This window comes from Haliotis rubra, unplaced genomic scaffold (assembly GCF_003918875.1).
Source record: "Haliotis rubra isolate DU_JTF1 unplaced genomic scaffold, ASM391887v1 Scf151, whole genome shotgun sequence".
NCBI lineage: Eukaryota > Metazoa > Mollusca > Gastropoda > Lepetellida > Haliotidae > Haliotis > Haliotis rubra.
In genome coordinates this window covers 804,017-823,788 of record NW_025765459.1, presented here as the reverse complement: position 1 = coordinate 823,788, position 19,772 = coordinate 804,017, and the positions used below count along the sequence as shown (strand labels likewise).

The following is a 19,772-nucleotide window of genomic DNA, read 5'->3' as shown; positions in this document are numbered from 1 at the left end:
CCAGTCGTGCACACCAGACGCCCTCAACTCTCCACTAGACTTAAGAACGTGGCAGCGACTCTTGGGTCTACTGATGTCGGCACAGGCTCTCACACGCAGAGGAAGATTGCAACTTCAACCGTTACAGAGGTTCCTGATAGCTCATCTAGACGATGTCCAGAAGTTCACCATCCCGCAACATCTAAAACAGTACCTGCTTTAGTGGACAGTCAGATTGAATGTTTTCGGCGGAACCTATTTGAGAGAGCCAGAGTACAATCTTCATCTCTACGTGGATGTGTCCCTTCAAGGCTGGGGGGCACATCTCAACGACGAGGTTGCAGCAGGGCAGTGGTCACAAACAGAGAAGAGTCTGCACATCAACGAGCTAGAACTGAAAGCAGTAATAGAAGCAGTTCTATATTAGGCGGCGCAGTTAGAAGATCAGGTCCTGATGATACACACGGACAACTCCACTGTGGCCTTTCACATTAATCTGCAAGGGTCCACAAGATCAGGGCCTATGCTTCAACTGACGTTCCAGCTGTTCGACATCGCAGACGAAATCAACCTGAAGATGAGGGCTTGCCACATCCCAGGGGCAAAGAACATCCTAGCCGACGCCCTATCCAGACCAGTACATCCAGAAGTGTTGCAGTGGGTAACAACTCAACTAGGCCGTCCCCTCATCGACCTGTTTGCAACCCTTTTCAACCAGCAGGTGACAACGTTCATCCCGCCAGTGCCAGACCCGCTGGCATGAGCTGTCGGCGCCTTTGCCATATCCTGGGAGGGAATGAAGGCCTACGCCTTCCCTCCACCGATCCTGCTACCTCAAGTATTACGCAAGATCAACCAGACGAGGGTGCTACAACTGATTTTGGTAGCGCCTTATTGGCCAGCGAGACTATGGTTCCCAGACCTCATAGATCTTCACGGTGAACCAGTTCTACGATTACCAGATTGGCCGAACCTACTCATCCATCCTCACACCAAGCTGTGTCACGGCAACCCAGAAGCGTTCCAGTTGCACGTATGGAGCATATTACGTACTGCTTGAAGAATCGAGGTTACTCCACTAGAGCAGGCAAGGCTGTGAGCTTGGCTCTACGAAGATCTACACGTAACCTGTATGATGACAAGTGGAGAAGTTTTGACCAGTATGCTGTTCAACAGGGGTTCACGTCCAGAAAGGCGACACATCCACAAGTAGGAGGCTACTTGTGTCATCTGAGATCCACTAGACATCTGAAGGGCTCTACGCTGTCTACATACCTTGCGGCAATCAGCTCGGTCATCACCATGAAGACAGGGGTGAAGTTGACCAAGGTGCCTGAACTAGTGGCCCTGCTGAGATCTTTCAAGTTGGAAGATCAACAACAGAAGTTCAGAGCACCAGCATGGGACCTCAACATAGTGTTGCAGCACCTCATCGGTGATGTATACGAACCGCTGACGCAGACGACATGTGAGTTCTTAACTCAAAAGACGATATTCCTCCTCGCCTTGGCTACTGCTGCTCGGATGTCAGAAATACACGCCCTTGACTTCAGCCGTACGATATTTGACACTGGAAGAAGGGAAGCAGTCCATCTAGGCCTTAGATGGGACTTTATAGCCGAGAACCAGCTACCGGGCCAACCGGATCGTCAGTTCTACGTTCCGGCATTATCAACAATCCTGGGTCCAGAAGACACTCAAGATTTATCTTTATGCCCGGTCAGAGTGCTGAGAATCTACTCTGAGAATCTACTTGCAGAAATCTGCTACTAGAAGAAGGAAGTTCAAGCGTCTATTCATCCCGCTATCAACAGCTACGACTGTAGAAGTATCCCATACAACGATCTCCTTCTGGATCAGAGCAGTGATCCTAAGAGCCTATAAAGCAGCAGGTTTAGAGCCTCCAAGAGCATCAAACCCACATGAAGTTACAGCTTTGACCTCGACACTCCCCCTACATGGAAACTGCTCTATATCATCTATAATGGAAGGCTGCTTTTGGAAGTCAGACACTGTCTTCGCTAATCACTACCTGAGAGACATCTCCACAGAAGACGTATCAGGGATACACCAGTTCGGCCCTCTAGTCGTAGCGCAACAACTCACTGTACCGGCCAGACGTTGAAGAAACTCACCCTTGTCACGCAGATTTGTTGATGCCAGGCAACTGTCCATTGCCACCAGCTGAGAGTCCATGTTCCCCTGACTTATGAGATAAGTCAGCGCATGAGTGATACATAGACTCAGTTATGGTAATGTTCTTGCCTTAACAGATGGGTCGCGATTCCAGTTTCGGTAAAGTTCCTACCGTAACATATTGGGTTGTTGCAGATATCTAGACAACCAGGCGTCTAGTATACTAAATCCACAAAGTTTAAGAAGTTTACTTCTAATACGAATGTATAAGAAGGTGGTCCCTCGACAAGCATCAAGAAATATTGAAGTTAGCCGCAGAAGAAGAAAATTCCCAGGGGGTATATATATCGCTTTAGCGGCTAGCATGAATACAATCATACAGGGAATCCTGTTAGGTGGTTGACCCACCACCCATGATTCTGTCAGTTCAGTAAGCAAATAAGCATGAGTCAGGATAAGGAAAAATATGTAATTTTTATGATAAAATTAATATTTTATACTTATCCTGACTCATGAGATGAAGCCCTCCCAACCGTCCCCTCTCACCACACGGGTTTCCCTGTAAACCAGCGTGGGGCTTATATCAGAGAAAGTGAGGAGCAAGGCATGACAGGTCACGTGCCAGTTTTGGCGGAAAAGGGAGATGATTCAGGGTGAGTGATTGTACGTTCGCTTGAAGGGATTCAAGTTTCCACTTGACCGTTTGGAAGAGAGGATGAGAAAGCAAATAAGCATGAGTCAGGATAAGTATAAAATATTAATGTTATCATAAAAATTACATTTTGTTAATGTCATGGCTACGTAAATGATCAAGGTTAATTTCAAACACTGATAACTGGACCAATTAAGAGGAAAAGGCTTTAAAATATATCTTTTATGTTAAATTACCCTCCATTTTTGACATAATGTTTTTTGACATTTTGCTCCCAATGGCTCTTATTTTAGAGTTGTCGATAAATCCTACTGCTGTATACACCCAGTAGTTTATCTGTGACTTTTAAGGCTTGGTACTTATTGGTCTGAGACATTAGGGGCAGTGGGGTAGCCTAGTAAGCGTTCACCCGTCACGTCAAAGACTCAGAGTCAGTATAATGTGTCTGAAGGGCGGTTGGGGTAGCCTAGTGGTTAAAGCGTTGGCTCGTCACGCCGAAGACCCGGGTTTGAATCCCCACATGGGTACATTGTGTGAAGCCCATTTCTGGTGTCCCCAGCCGTGATGTTGCTGGAATATTGCTAAAAGCGGCGTAAAACCAAACTCAGTCGTCAAAACAAACTCAGTCAGTCAGTAATATGTGGAGGAATGGGGTATTCATGATTAACTGCGGCATGGTATCTCAGTGAGCTAGCACTAAAGAACCAGCTTAAGTCTGGGCTAGTACAAGCAGCCACACATACACACGCATGCACGTCGTCATATGAGCGAAATATTCTTATGTACAACGCTAAACCCCCTTTTGCCTCACCTCCAAAAGACCACTAATGTGACTGCTGGTTTTATTGCAGGACGCTCTGGATGCGGCTGTGAAGAAGGACATGCGGTCCAACCGCGAGGGCGTGGTCCAGGCGGTTCTTGCTGTGGATTGTGTCATCAGAGAAAGTAAGGCATCCATACTACCGTATAAATATCCAGGTTCCAAGGAACCCTTGAAGAATCTGGGTTACAACTGTTCCATGGCTACCGATTCTGGTTGCAATGATACCTGTGAAGATCCAGGTTAGAATTGGTCTCAAACAACCCATGCTTGTCGTAAGAGACGACTAACGGGATCAAGAGGTGACTTGCTGACTTGGTTGACATGATCTTATCTCAAGTACAAAGGACCCGTGACTTAGGTCTTCAGACTTGGTTGACACATTATCTTATCTCAAGTAGACTCGATTGTTACAGACCGCTCGCCATATATCTGAATATTGCTTGAGTGCGCGGTAAACTAAACCTAAACTCACTCACTCAAGTACAAAGATCAATACTCATGTTGTTGATATTTGGATTGTCTGGTCCAGACTTGATTGTTTACAGACTGCCACCATATAGCTGGAATATTGCTGAGTGTAACATTAAACAACAAGCTCACAGAATGGGTTGATGCATGTAATTGTGTCCTAATTGTGTATTGTGTCCTAATTTGTGTCCCTAATTGTGTCCTAATTGTGTCAACCTAATTGTGTCCTAGTGTATTGTGTCCTAATTGTGTCAACAGAGGCTCATACTTTCAAAATCTGGTTTGTTTGTTACAGATTGCACAAAAAAACAAACCTGGTTGTAATGAATGGTTTGATGGTCAACTCAGTTAAATGGTTGATGAGATGTCATTGTTGCTCAGAATATCAATCACCGGATTTCTGGTTCTTTGACAAATACACAACCACTACTTACCACAACAGCATAAATCCCACTTTGTTGAAACCCTTGTAATATTAGGATGGTCAAGACTTTATTGTTTATGGGTATGCTTGATGAAAGAGAATAATCAAGTGCTTCCTTTTTTTTCAGGTATCTATGGTTTCCATGGTAACAGGAAGATTCCCTTTCTGAAGATCACAGTTGCACTACCTCGTCTGATTGCCCCGTCTCGCCGGCTCCTTGAGCAAGGCTTCGTATGTACAGGCTATAGCCAGTATGCCTTTCAGACCTACGAAAGTAACATAGACTTCGAGATCAGGTGAGCTTTCATGAAAGAAATATAGTGCATACACAGTAAAATACATGAATTTCACTTTACATTATTTTAACCTCATCATTTACTAGAATATTGACTATTACGGAGATCGTCACAAGTGGAAGAACATCTACCTAGACAGTAGATCATTGTTTTGATCTCTAATGATGTTAAAACATGGGACTTGATGTTACCCTGCCTTGCACTCTGCATGAAGACAATTACACAAGACCCATGACCTTGTTTGTTTGTTCTGTTTGTTTCTTGTTTCCGCCCGCACTCATCAATATTCTGGCTATGGCGGCGCTCTGTAAAAAATAATGTTTGGACCAGACAATCCAGTGATCAAAATCATGAGCACCAATCTACACAATAGGGATATGATGACCTGTCAACCAAGTCAGCAAGTCTGACCACCCGATCACCCTTAAGACAAGCATGGGTTGCTGAAGACCAATTCTAACCCGAATCTTCACGGGTCCGTACATTAATCAAGTCAGCGAGCCTGACCACCTGATCCCATTAGTCGCCCCTTACAACAAGCATGGGTTGCTGAAAACCAATTCTAACCTGGATCTGATGACCATGTGGTCTTGAGAGACAGCACAATGTGTCAAAGAACTATGAAAATGAGATGTGGTATTCAGTGAACAAGTATAAGCAGACACAGGGGTGGAAATAACTTTCAAATTGCTCGTGTACTCCGGTACAGTGGCACATGTAAAATCACTTACCCTGATAATTTTTCCACTAGTCCCGCTGTTTTCATGTTGATTTTTTAAATAAACAACATAATTAACATTGGAAAGTCAACTGGACACCGGTACAATGTGATATACAAATTTGCTTGCCCGACAGAAAAAAACACTGGAGTCGGACGTCGGGCAATGGGTTATTTCCACCCCTGAGACATGTATGCACCATTAATCCCCACTTCATCACCATCTTCGTCTTTGTTTCAGGTTTATGGTTGACGCCCATGTTGTAGGATGTAACTGGATTGAGATTCCAGCAGGGAAATACATCCTCCGTACCAAAGATGCTAAGGATGGCCGACTTCCTCCGGTGTCTCGCTGTCAGATAGAGCTGGACGTGTCGTGGGAAGATATTGTGTCCCATTCTACAGAAGGGGAGTGGTCCAAGGTCGCCCCTTTCCGCATCCTCAGCTTCGACATTGAATGTGCTGGGAGGAAAGGTGAACACTTCCATTCCATGCTGGAAAAGATGAATCTCGATCTATATTGTATTAACTCCCATAAACAACTGTAGGCGATGTAAATATTAGAATTTGAATGGAATTTCAAAAGTACAATTGAAAATATTTATGTAAAAAAATATGCCGAGAAAAAAAGCAGAACGGTTGAGTAAATCATTAACCTCCATGAAGATCTGAGAATCTTTAAAGATTTTCTATGTTTGTTGTTAAATGTCATCAATATTCCAGCTATATGGTGCCTGGACCAGGCAATCTTAGTGATCCACAGGATGTACATCAATCTATGCAATGGGGATACGAATTTTCAAATGTACAAGTGAATGATTTTTTCAAAAACCTTTACTAACCGGCAACAGGGTATGAAACATAGAGGACATCCTTAAGGGGTGTGTATCTTTGTTTTATGTGAACAGTTTTACCAACCACCAGTTATAATGCTAAAGATTTCAAAGACATGTTTGCTTGTATGGTTTCTCAATAATTCCTATCGATTTTGAATAAACGACAAATCCAAGATTCATCACACGCATGTCAGAGGTAATATTACCACTACTTTCATTCATTGTATCCCAATCGCATAGATCAATGCTCGGGCGGTGGGGTAGCCTAGTGGTTAAAGCGTTCGCTCGTCACGCCGAAGACCCGGGTTCGATTCCCCACATGGGTACAATGTGTGAAGCCCATTTCTGGTGTCCCCGCCATGATATTGTGGGATATTGCTAAAAGTGCATAAAACCATACTCACTCACTCAGACCACTGGCCGGTCCAGACCATATTTACAGACCATTGCCATGTAGTTGGAATGCTGCTGAGTGCGGCATTAAACAACTTCTACCACTACTTCTAAGTTGGAACAGTACCTGTGGAATGATTTAGTTCATATTTATTTTCCAGGTGTTTTCCCCGAGGCTGACAAGGATCCAGTGATACAGATCGCCAACATGGTGATTCGTCAGGGGGAGCACGACCCATTTGTTCGCAACGTGTTTACCCTCAATACATGCGCACCTGTTGTAGGGTCAGAGGTGTTGTCCTTCAAGACGGAGAAAGAGATGTTGGAGGCAAGTTTCAGTCAGTCATCCTTTCTGTATTGTGTTATGAAGAATTTCCAAATGTGTTCATCACCTTCTCTTTGTTTCAATGAATTTCAAAATTCTTTGTATTGTGTTCTGATGTAAATTAAAAATCATGTCCGTCACCTTCTCTGTATTTCGAAGAATTTCCCCATTGTTTTTGTCACCTTTTCTGTGTTTCATGAATTTCCCCATTGTGTTCGTCACCTTTTCTGTGTTTCAGTGAATTTCCCCATTGTGTTCGTCACCTCTGTGTTTCAATGAATTTCCCCATTGTGTTCGTCACCTTTTCTGTGTTTCAATGAATTTCCCCATTGTGTTCTGTGTTTCAATGAATTTCCCCATTGTGTTTGTCACCTTTTCTGTTTTTCAGTGAATTTCCCCATTGTGTTCGTCACCTTTTCTGTGTTTCAATGAATTTCCCCATTGTGTTCGTCACCTTCTCTGTGTTTCAGTGAATTTCCCCATTGTGTTCGTCACCTTCTGTTTCAGTGAATTTCCCCATTGTGTTCGTCACCTCTGTGTTTCAGTGAATTTCCCCATTGTGTTCGTCACCTTCTCTGTGTTTCAGTGAATTTCCCCATTGTGTTCGTCACCTTCTCTGTGTTTCAATGAATTTCCCCATTGTGTTCGTCACCAGTTTTTCTGTGTTTCACCTTTGTTTGACGTCACCTGTGTTTCAGTGAATTTCCCCATTGTGTTCGTCACCTCTGTGTTTCAGTCAATTTCCCCATTGTGTTCGTCACCTTCTCTGTGTTTCAATGAATTTACCCATTGTGTTCGTCACCTTCTGAGGTGATTTCCAAGTTGAAAGCAAAGGTTGACAAAGGAATGGGAACATACACAACTAAAAATGGATGAGTAAATGATCACACAAGATCAATGAACAGTCTAAAGTAAACTTAACCTCAATTATTATTTTTACAGGCTATACTGAGTCAAATGAAACCTTCTGGAAGGATCAATGAATGAAATAAATTAGATTATATGCATACACAAAGTTTTCCCTTTAAACATGAAAATCAGGCAGTACAGAGGGTCAGATATATGACTGCAGCCTTAAGTAACAGCCTTATGAGTAAGAGTACAGCACTCACAAATATCTTGTATTTCAGGGCTGTAATTTATCATGAAGCAAACCTGTCTTTGTTCTCTGGTCAGAAATAGCTGGCTTCAATTTAGTGCTTTTCGACAATTTGATTAACAGCAATCAGGTACAACAAACCTACTAGAAACTATTCCATACCTAAATGTCTCCTCCAGTAAAGCCTGTCATATTTGCAAACAACCAGGGGAGGTAACCAGGAATCCAGTGGTTGATGTCATGAGCGCAAGTATATGCAATTGGGTCATGATGACCTGCATCAACCTACCTGTCCCTATTGCAGCAAGCATGGGTTGCTGAAGACCCAATTCAAACCTAGGTCTTCATTGGGCTACCATACCAGTGCTAAACTTTGATCATCCATTTTATTCAGATTAGCACAGGGTGGTTTGGTAGCATTGCTACTTCAGCAGTCATTCATCCCCATGCACAATGTGTTAAGATTTCTGGTGATTGAGTTTAGCTGGAATATTGCTAAAAGCGCGTAAAACTAAACTCAGCAGTCAGGGGTGGTTTGGTAGCATTGCTACTTCAGCAGTCATTCATCAAGCAGAAGAGCTATAATGAATGAGTTTAGTCTGTAAATAATCGAGTCTGGGCCAGACAATCCAGTGATCAACAGCATTAGCATCTATCTGCACAATTGGGAACCAATGACATGTGTCAACCAAGCCAGCGAGCCTGACCACCCACCCGATCACCTCTTACGACAAGCATGGGTTACTGAAGATCAATATTCTAACCCGAACATTCACTGGTTCACGCGGAATACCTTGGTTCCACACGCTTCATAAATTGTGATTTTGCTTTTTCAGAAATGGTCCGCATTTGTCCGAGAAATAGACCCTGATTTGATCACCGGCTACAACATACAGAACTTTGACTTCCCGTACCTGATCAACCGGGCAGCGCATCTGAAGGTGCGAGACTTCACGTACCTGGGTCGCATCAAGGACAACCAGTCTGTCATTAAGGAGTCCATGTTCCAGAGCAAACAGATGGGGAAGAGAGAGAACAAGGTCATCAACATTGAGGGCAGGACGCAGTTCGACCTCCTGCAGGTACGTGTGGTCGGTGTCCAAGGAACAAGTTTCAGGTTCGGCTTCACAGAGCTACAGATAACTTTTTGCGTCATTGAGTTATGTACTCGCTTGTGTTTATCTTAATTGGGTATCCTAATGTTCCTTTGAGTAACCAAATAAATTGTACCCACCTCACTCAAACGCAATTGGGTATTTTGCCATTTTCCATTAATTGTAAAATATATTAAAGTTAAATGTTGGTTTACGTGTTTGTTATTTATATTTGATGTGTTATATGAGAAACGATAAGAAAGACTGCAAGTTGCCAAGTCCAGGTGCTGAAATAGAAACTCTAAATATACTTCAGTTATTTTATCTATTTTTGTTAGTATGCATGTAATATCAAATCTATTGAGTATTTGCAAAAATTGAAGCATACTTGTATGCAATAGACTTAGGAATTGAGTTTTCACATAAATATTTGCAAAATTTACGCAGATACACAGCTTATCTGTACCTCTGATTTACTTCATACCAAACCTTTAGTGTGTTTCTGTTAGTTGGGTATATCTATTGGTTTAATCCTTTTGTGAAGGGGCGCGAGGGTAGTCTACTTGTTTTTCATGCCAAAGACCTGGGACTGATTCCCCATATGGGTACAGTGTGAGGAGAATATTTCTGGTGTCCCCAGGGACGATGTTGCTGGATATTGCTGACCTGTCTCGGTCACTGCTTATAACTTCGAAATGCTTTTAACCTTTTTGAGGTAACAAGAAACATAGGACAGAACTGTTCTTCAACAGATGACGTTAGTTGAATGTCATTAAATATTGATGAGGTCTGCTGCTTACTAATCAGGAAAGTCAAAATGGCTCATCAGGGCTCGATTTAAGAGATGTTAACCTACTTGCACCGGGTGCAGCCTAAGATAAATACCTGGTTGCACCAGCCAAATTCCAGTTGCACTGCCTTTATTGTAATATGTAATGAAAGAAATATGCTCTTGAATTATGTACATATTTCATTCAGAAGTTTACCCACTAAAAAATTGACTTGCACCTGGTGCAAGTTAGACTAATAACTAGGTTGCACTTTGTAATATTCGGTTGCACCAGTGCAAGTAACAAAGCACTAAATCGAGCCCTGCTCATTAATCATGATGTTTGGCTGCTAATATTTGTTTGCCTTTTTTGTTTATCCTTGTTGCACAACTCATTTCTGAAATGTAAAGTAAACTCATCTCTTTACCGTGTAAATACAGTTCATGGGCATGAGCTGTGTTTTGAACTCAAAATATTTGAAGGGTGTGTATTTGAAGTAACCGTCAGTAAGATGTTTTGAGCAGGATGAAGCCTAAAGGAAATCATCGTCAATGTTGATAGTTGTTCTCCATGTCAAACAAACTGGTCCCCCAATTACATGTCAGCACAGACATTTTCTCCACAAGACCGTTTTGTATTAGTAATGTTGGATTTAATTGTTATGTATGTTGCCTAACCATTAAGGAATGGAAGGGAGCACATGTTCAAAGTGGTAGGTATGGAACATGTGGAGTGAGTTTGGTTTTAACGCCGCTTTTAGCAATATTGCAGCAATATCACGGCGGGGGACACCTGAAATGGGCTTCACACATTGTGCCCATGTAGGGAACCGAACTCGGGTCCTCGTCGCGACGAGCAAACCCTTTAACCAAACCCCCTACAACATGTTGAAGCTGCATGAGTTGCCAATTCATATTTTTCTCTTTATATTTCAGATATTGTTGCGAGACTACAAACTAAGGTCATACACCTTGAACGCAGTGTCCTTTCATTTCCTTCAAGAACAGAAGGAAGATGTTCAACACTCCATTATCACAGATCTCCAGGTACAACACGGTCATGTCCCATGAAGATCCAGGTTCAGGGCTACAGATAAGGGGCGTACAGCCGTAATGTACGCCTAAAAATCAATGACGTACGACATAATATAAGATTTCAAGCGTATCATGTACGCACATAAATACCTTTGTACGTCTAACATATATAAAGTTTAACAGCTGAAAAGTTGTTTAATATTATAAATAACAAACCACATCACCGGTTCGCTCACACAAAAGCATGTAAGTACGCCTTCACAATTCTAAGTGCACCTCCACTTGCAGTATGAGGTGCAAGTACACCCACACCCTCAAAAGTTATCTGGAGCCCTGCAGGTTACATAAAGATCCGGGTTACATAAAGATCCGGGTTACATAACGATCTTCAGCAGCCAAAGCTTGTCTTTGAGGTGGCACATGGGATCAGATGGTCTCTCTCGCCGACTTGATATATATCTTAATGTCCCAGTTGTGCAGATCGATGCTCATGATGTCTATCACTGGATTGTCTGGTGCAGTTACAAATATTTTTGGTAAAGGACTGCTTTTAAGAATACTCAAACAAAACAAAACATAGGGTCTTAAAATCCACCCATTCTTTTACCAGAAACAGTGGCCCTGTCATCTGACGTACAATTATCTGTCTATATTTGTGCATATCATAAACCTATACTTGTAGATTTTGTGATCCATATTCACCATGATTAGGCTTCCTAGCACTATACACCCGTGAAGATCCGGGTTAGAATAAAAAAGCATATTGATCTTCAGTAACCCAATGCTTGTCTGTTATCCTTGCCCAAGGCTAATATCTATACCAGGGATGCGGGTCATCAGTTTGCTGGGTTTGCATTAGAAAATGCTGTATATTTGGTAGCTTTATAGTACTTGAAGCACTTGACATATAGCATGTATTTCACTATTAGAAACACCAGATTAAGTGGGTTATTGTTTTACCTTTGAAACCAAAGATAATATTTTTCGTTTCCTTCAATTATCCAGCCAGGTCGGGTTAGAATATTGATCTTCAGTCATGCTGTTGATCACTGGATTGGTCTGGTCAAGACTGTGGATATTTACAGACCGCTGCCATATAGCTGGACTATTGCTGAGTTCGGCGTAAAACTAAACCCACTCACTCACTCCTGCACTATACAGGGCAGAAGCCTAGTGATTAAAGCATCCGCTCGTCAAGCCGAAGACCCAGGTTCGATTCCACACATGGGAACAATGTGTGAAGCCCATTTCTGGGGTCCCCTGTCATGATATTGATGGAATATTGCGAAAAGCGGCGTAAAACATACTAACACACTCACTATACACAAGCTCCTTGGTTTCACCCTCCACTTCCTTCACATCAGAATGGTAATGAGCAGACTCGGCGCCGGTTAGCAGTCTACTGCCTGAAGGACGCCATCTTGCCACTCCGACTCCTAGACAAGTTGATGTGTGTCATCAACTACATGGAGATGGCTCGTGTCACTGGCGTGCCCCTCCCCTTCCTGCTCGCAAGAGGTCAGCAGATCAAGGTCATTTCCCAGCTGCTGCGGAAGGTGAGTAGAATGACCAGTATCAATACTGTATTAAACTTATAAAGGAGATATGCATATGTTGTACACTAAGCATGTTGGATTGAAGAAATGACCTGTCAATCTAATGATGTCCTTTATCATGTGAGGTGTATAAGATAACACCAAGTTATTTTAAAAAGATATTCCACTTTCCTTCTTATTTAATTGAATACAAGTAGAAAATCTGTTGTCTCAGTAAACATAATTAAAGTTCAAAGGCGTATGATGTGTCAGTGTTTCATTCTGTTTTTGTTTTTATCTATAGCAAACGTAGATTTAATGTGAAAATGGAACTAATTTGGATATTTTACAATGAAGTTTTACATTGATGTAGTGGAATATATTGGGTCTTGTTTGTTAAATCCCTGTGTTTTTTTGTTTTTGTATTATTTTCTGTCAGGCAAAGGAACAGGACCTTGTGCTACCATCACAGAAAGTAGACACAGGGGACGAGTACGAGGGTGCCACGGTCATCGAACCTGAGAAAGGGTGAGTACAAGGGGTCCAGTTGTTACTGAATGGTGGATCCAAGGGTGTCAGATCTTCAGAAGGGGTTGATACATGGGTGCCACCGGTGACAGATCTTCAGAAGGGGTTGATACAAGGGTGCTACTGGTATCAGATCTTCAGAAGGGGTTGATACAAGGGTGCCACTGGTATCAGATCTTCAGAAGGGGTTGATACAAGGGTGCCACTGGTGACAGATCTTCAGAAGGAGTTGATACAAGGGTGCCACTTATCAGATCTTCAGAAGGTTGATACAAAGTTGATACAAGGGTTAATACAAGGGTGCCACTGGTATCAGATCTTCAGAAGGGGTTGATACAAGGGTGCCACTGGTGACAGATCTTCAGAAGGAGTTGATACAAGGGTGCCACTGGTATCAGATCTTCAGAAGGAGTTGATACAAGGGTGCCACTGGTATCAGATCTTCAGAAGGAGTTGATACAAGGGTGCCACTGGTATCAGATCTTCAGAAGGGTTGATACAAGGGTGCCACTGGTATCAGATCTTCAGAAGGGGTTGATACAAGGGTGCCACTGGTGACAGATCTTCAGAAGGAGTTGATACAAGGGTGCCACTGGTATCAGATCTTCAGAAGGAGTTGATACAAGGGGGCTACTGGTATCAGATCTTCTGAAGGAGTTGATAAAAAGGGTGCCACTGGTATCCACCGTTGACAGATCTTCTGAAGGGGTTGATACAAGGGGGCTACTGGTATCATCTGAAGGGGCTGGTGAGTCATGAAATTTCAAAAGAAATTAGTACAAGGATGCATGTGAGGGGTAAAAGGGTGCAGCTGCCATTACTATACAAGTCACTAAATGTGGCTCAGTTCTGCAACTTGGATTACTTACATTTGGCAGGTATTACGACATACCCATAGCCACCCTGGATTTCTCGTCGCTGTACCCGTCAATCATGATGGCACACAACCTGTGCTACACCTCCCTCCTCAACCCCGCTGCCATCCAGAAGGAAAGGTATGTAACCATGGAAACACTCCACACATGTATGTTTAATATGTACAGTAAATGTCTACAGCCTGAAATTAGTACTTCTGAACTGCTTCCAACCTGGGGCCAAATGACAACATAAGATCAGGCCTACCTAAATCACTTTGCACCAGTTATTCGAGTAGATAAAAATGAATACTTTTCTGGTGGTTTGTTTGTCGAAGTTTTTGTATGACAACCTGATTGGCAATAGACTTCATTACAAGTTTAAGTGTGTTCAGGAAGTGGACAGTGTGTTCCAAGCATGTCTCCGTGTGCCTGCATTACAGGCCTCTCCCAACCCAAACCCCCAAACCCTAGTCCCCCATAACCGTCAGTTGGGAGTGTGACCTGATGGACCAATCCCCTCCTTGTGTTCTGCAGGTTAACTGCCGAGCAGTACATCAAGACGCCCAGTGGGAACCTGTTCTGCAAGTCTACTGTCAGGAAGGGTCTGCTGCCAGAAATCTTGGAGCATTTACTTTCTGCCAGGAAAAAGTAAGTGATGATTTTTTATGCTTCTGTTTATTACTGTATTCTGACCGCGTCATACCAAAAAGACGTTAAAATATGGTACTTGTTGGTCCCTGTCTGGCTTGGCTTTAATGGGTACAATAAGGACTGGTCGCTTCGAGTCAGTATAATGTGTCTGAGTGGGGTGTTCATGCTTCACTGCGGCATGGTATCTCAGTGGGCTAGCACTATAGAACCAGCTTAAGTCTGGGCTAGTACATGCAGATGCACATACACATACACAAATCCCGCATGCACGTCATCATATGGCCGAAATATTCTCAAGCATGGCGTTAAACCCAATTTCACCTCACCTCACCTCTGTTTATTACTGTATTCTGCAATATTCAGCTTTGTCCGTCTCACAGTCCCTGAACCACAGTATTGTCCCTACTGCCTAGCCCTCCCTGCAGTGCTAAAGCCCTAAACGAAGCAAGTCTAGATTTCCTCAGGTTCTGAATCTCTGGTCTCACTGGGGCTCCTTTTCACTTTATATGGGTTTGTTTGTTGCCATCAAAAATATGTTTTTCCCCTGGCATTTCTTTGTCTATGATGGGATTACGGCCTAAAGCCCTTAGACACCTTACTGTAGTGGGTTTTCAACATTGGTCTTCAAGTGTTGAAGGTCTTGCTGATACACAGTGAAATATCACTGAAAACATAACTTCATAACTTCAAATGGCTTTAAGACCAAAAACATTGGTCAATGAGTAAATATTGTTTAATGCTGCATCAGCAATTTTGCAGCTATTTGTTTCTACTGAAAATATATGAGCTAGGTTTTTTCATAACATCAAATGGCTTTAAAGGCAATACTTTGGTGGTGTTTAATTTACTTTACATGATAATGACATGTGCACATTTTCAAAGGCTCGTCTTATATCTAACACATGGTATGGTTTCCTAAACGGGTCATCTGACAAGCCCCTCATGCATTGCAGTCGGAAATATTGTTTCAACCTAGTTTGGGCCTAGTATTTTACATTGGAGGTCTTGTCCTCTGCGAGTAACCATGAGTTACTGTGTTGTAAATGACTTGAATGTAGGCAATGCAATTATTTGTGTTTGTTGTATTTTCCAAATTGCACCAGTAATACAATCTTTTAAGGTTGGGTGTGTGCATCCCATTTCTGGTGTCTCGCTGTGATCTTGTTCGAAAATTGCTAAAATCAGCGTAAAATAAAATTCACTCACTCACTCATTCACTCACCGCCATATGGCTGGAATATTGCTGAGTGCGGCATAAAACTTCACTCACTCACTCACTCACTCACTCACTCACTCACTCACTCACTCAACTCACTCACTTACTCACTCACTCTTGTAGAGCTAAGGCTGATCTGAAGAAGGAGACAGATCCATTCAAGAAGAAGGTGCTGGACGGCCGTCAGCTTGCATTGAAGATCAGTGCCAACTCTGTGTACGGGTTCACAGGTGCTCAAGTCGGCAAACTGCCTTGTCTGGAGATATCTCAGGTAATGTGACCCCATCAAGGTCAAGGTTAGAATTGATCTTCTGCCGCCTGTACTTGTGTGAAGAGTTTGCTGGGGCGGTGGGGTGCCCTAGTGGTTAAAGCGTTGGCTCGTCACGCCGAAGACCCAGGTTCGATTTTGCACATGGGTATAATGTGTGAAGCCCATTTCTGGTGTCTCCCGCTGTGATATTGCTGGAATATTGCTAAATGCGACATAAAACTAAACTCACTCACTCACCACTTTAACCACTAGGCTACCCAACCGCCCCACAGAGCTTAGAGCAAACTATATGACATGCTTGTAAGAAATACTGGATTTCAAAATGGCCACATTAATGTTATATTAATCATGAAAGTCTTCTTCTTAAACCGCCACCATATAGCTGGAATATTGCCGAGTGCACTCACTCACTTCTACTTGATTTTATACAAAACTTTTAACTTCCTTTGATTGAATTATGTATAGGAACTGCTTGAGTGGCGATTTACAAATCTAGCAATTGTATGACTGACTATGGTATGAGACATTACTCACTCACTCACTCACTCACTCACTCACTCACTCACTCACTCACTCACTCACTCCGTGTCCACTCTTCCATCTTGCAGAGTGTGACAGCCTTCGGTCGTATGATGATAGAACAGACCAAGCAGTATGTGGAGGAGAGGTACACGATCGCCAACGGATACAAGCATGATGCTAAGGTAAGACTTGGTAAGAAATGGTAAACAGTTTACTGATCTCACATTGGACAGTGTGTCAATTGTATCACACGTCGGCTGGAAGCAAGCCCTGAAGTGATGAGGACCTTGGAAGTTAAGCACATGGTGAAAACCATTCAGCATGGATTTAGTGCTGACAAATCTAGAAACATAATCAGGCAAATCTAAGATTCAAACCCAAGAATATAGGATCCTGTTAAGCCAAGGGACTTAAACAGGGGTGGAAATAACTTTAAAATTGCTAGTGTACTCCGGTACAGTGGCACATGTAAAATCACTTGCCCTGATAATTTTTCTCTCTACTGGCCGATTTTCTTGTTGATTTTTTAAAAATACAACATAATTAACATTGGAAAGTCAACGTGACACCCGTACAGTGTGATATACAAATTTGCTTGCCCGACAGAAAAAAAACACTGGACTGGGACGTCAGGCAATGGGTTATTTCCACCTCTGTTAAATCTGATCAGCTTATAGTGGTTCTTTTGACAACTGGATGCCCCAACAAGTCTTCGGCTTTGTTAAAGAGTTTGGAGAAGAAAATTCATATGCTCTTTACAAGCTGAGTCTGTTTGAATGTTTGGTTTGGAATTAAGTTTACTTTTTTAATAATTGGTATTGTAATGAAATTACATGAATATGACACATTGAAAAGTGATTTTGAGAACATTGAATTTTCTTAGTTATTCAATTATTTGAAAAACATCCTTACATTTTCTGAATTTAAAGAAAGTATCACAAAATATGTTGTGATCTTTTATGTTTGGTAGTAATTTCTAAGGAGGCATGTTTGTTCAATCTTCTTGCAGAGAGGTTGTTGACTATACTCTTTCATGGTAGACACTATCCACTCCGCAATTTTGAAAACACTTTCATGTATTAGGGGTGTAAACTGTAGGTACGCTGGTAACAATATTTTGCAAAATACTTTGATGTTTTTGTCAGGTTCACGTTGGGGTCATGTGCTTTGTCACATGATATTCACGTTTTATTGTGAATGGAACCATTGTCAGTTATTCCTTGGTTGCTGGCAGAGCTTAAGTAACCCATTTGTCAAAGTGCTGCAAATCACTCTATAAGTCTAACCTGTCCCACACCTGGGAATCCTCTGATCATGGGTTTGAGCTCCAGATTCATCCTGATTGCAAACTTAATATATGTGTTTTTGGTCGTGTTTGCCCTTTACCCTGAAAAGCTGCATAAAAAGTTGTGGGTCCTGATCCGAATGTGTAGGCCCTATTGTTTAATATGGAAATAAATATAAAATGTCCTGTGACAGTTGTATCAATGTTTTTTGAATAAAAAGATTGTACAATAAATAAACTCTTTTATTTATTATACGGACCCTACCTCACGGAGTTACCTCCCTTAGAGCATGCGCACCAACTGGGTAGGCTCCTAGACCCGTATCATCATTCCTTCTGCTGTCACGGCCGTGAACAGGCGTGTTTTGATAACCCATTCATGCGAGCGTGACGGCGCTGTTAAAAGAGACTATGTCTGAGAACACCACCTGTATGTATGGTCTTTATTTGATAACGTCAAAACAAAGAACAGTAAAAGCTTTACAGTTGGTTGTTTCATAATTGTGACTTTGTATTAATACTAAATCGCCCGAACTTTCCCGTGGTTACGCGCGTGTTGCTCTGCCATGGGCGGAAGTTAGCTGCGTGCCATGTGGTCGTAATCTTGCGTATTAAAACCAACTATTACTTTCATTGGTAACCTTCCACGTAGTTTTCAATGTTTTCTACGTGTTTATATGCTGCACGGCGTACGTTCACCACGTTTTGCGTGTTTGTTTCAAACCTTTCATGCTGTTGGTTCTGTGAGGGTATCCCGGGCGACAGTCATCACGAAGTTATGCGTGGCCTGTCTGGAGAAGACAGGCCATGAGGCTGACTCTGTCCTATTTGTCTGGCCTTTTCCGGGCCCAGAAGCGGCGGCTGCCGACACCTTGTTCTATCGCCTTGAGAAATCGTGAGGGCGGAGGGGACCTGGCGCAGGTTCCCCCGATCTAAGTCCAAGCGTGTGTCAAAAAGGGAAAAATCCCGTGGCCCTTCCCCTCTCCTGCGCCGCCGGTGGTTTTGACATGTCACTGATGGAGTCTATGTTTCAGCAGCAGATGGACTTCGATGAAGTCCCGTTCGTGGAGTCGGTTGGAGGTCTCCGGCAGGAGTTCCTCACCACTCCCGGGCCGGGGCGGAGAAAGGGGGGTGGGATTGCGGGCTCGGCTAGGATCCCTCGGCGCTTGAGGCGTCTGGTGATCCGTTGCTCTCTGGCGAATCCGGGCCTTTCGGCTGCCTCGAGGAGAGGAGGGCTCCCAGTCCCTCTCGGGCTTCCCAGGGCGTTAGTATTCCTGGTATTCCGGTCACTTACTTTCCGCCCCATGAGGAGAGGAGGCACCAGTTCTGCCTGGCCTGCCTCCAGCGAGTCGCCGGACGAGGTCCACCTTACGCCGGCTGGCTGGCGATGGAGCAGTCTGTCTGTTCTTCCCTTCCTGGTTCCTAAGCGTTAGAGTGTCCACCCGGTGCGGGGTTGGGTCCTCTACGGAGGGGCCAGCCTCTGGCTTCGGGCTCGGTGCCCGAGGCAATGGAGCTTAGGGGAGGTCGAGGCATGCTGGCGGCTTCCGTTTGCTTGCCGGCTGCTGCGGGAGGTCGGCGAGAAATTGCCGAGGCCTACCCAGGCAGCGGTGCCTGCTGGTAGCGTGGACTGCGACTGAGTTCCAGCTTGCCTGGCGTTTACCCTAAAACAACCCTCGCAGAGCGCAGCTCGCATTCTGCCATGCGTTGGTCTGGGCGTGGTGATCCCCTCTTGTCTGGTGCCGGTAAGGTTTGACTTACCTGAACTTCGTCTGTGCGGCCTTCTACCAGCACGGGGAGGATTCCCTGTTAAGTTGTACCAAATTTGCTGACGAATGTGTTTTCACTCACGTCGCCCTGGGG

The 19,772-nt window shown here is 43.4% G+C and overlaps 1 protein-coding gene across 1 annotated transcript in view; it reads left to right on the top strand.

Annotated features, from left to right (window-relative positions):
• Positions 1 to 19,772, top strand: part of LOC124270372 (DNA polymerase delta catalytic subunit-like) — a 61,977-nt gene that overhangs the window by 8,910 nt on the left and 33,295 nt on the right. Inside the window, 12 exon segments of the mRNA XM_046705410.1 lie at positions 3,619 to 3,712; positions 4,610 to 4,778; positions 5,738 to 5,970; positions 6,887 to 7,053; positions 8,986 to 9,231; positions 10,949 to 11,059; positions 12,412 to 12,603; positions 13,022 to 13,110; positions 13,989 to 14,105; positions 14,502 to 14,615; positions 15,958 to 16,105; positions 16,714 to 16,809. Coding sequence (XP_046561366.1) covers positions 3,619 to 3,712; positions 4,610 to 4,778; positions 5,738 to 5,970; positions 6,887 to 7,053; positions 8,986 to 9,231; positions 10,949 to 11,059; positions 12,412 to 12,603; positions 13,022 to 13,110; positions 13,989 to 14,105; positions 14,502 to 14,615; positions 15,958 to 16,105; positions 16,714 to 16,809 — 1,776 coding nt within the window.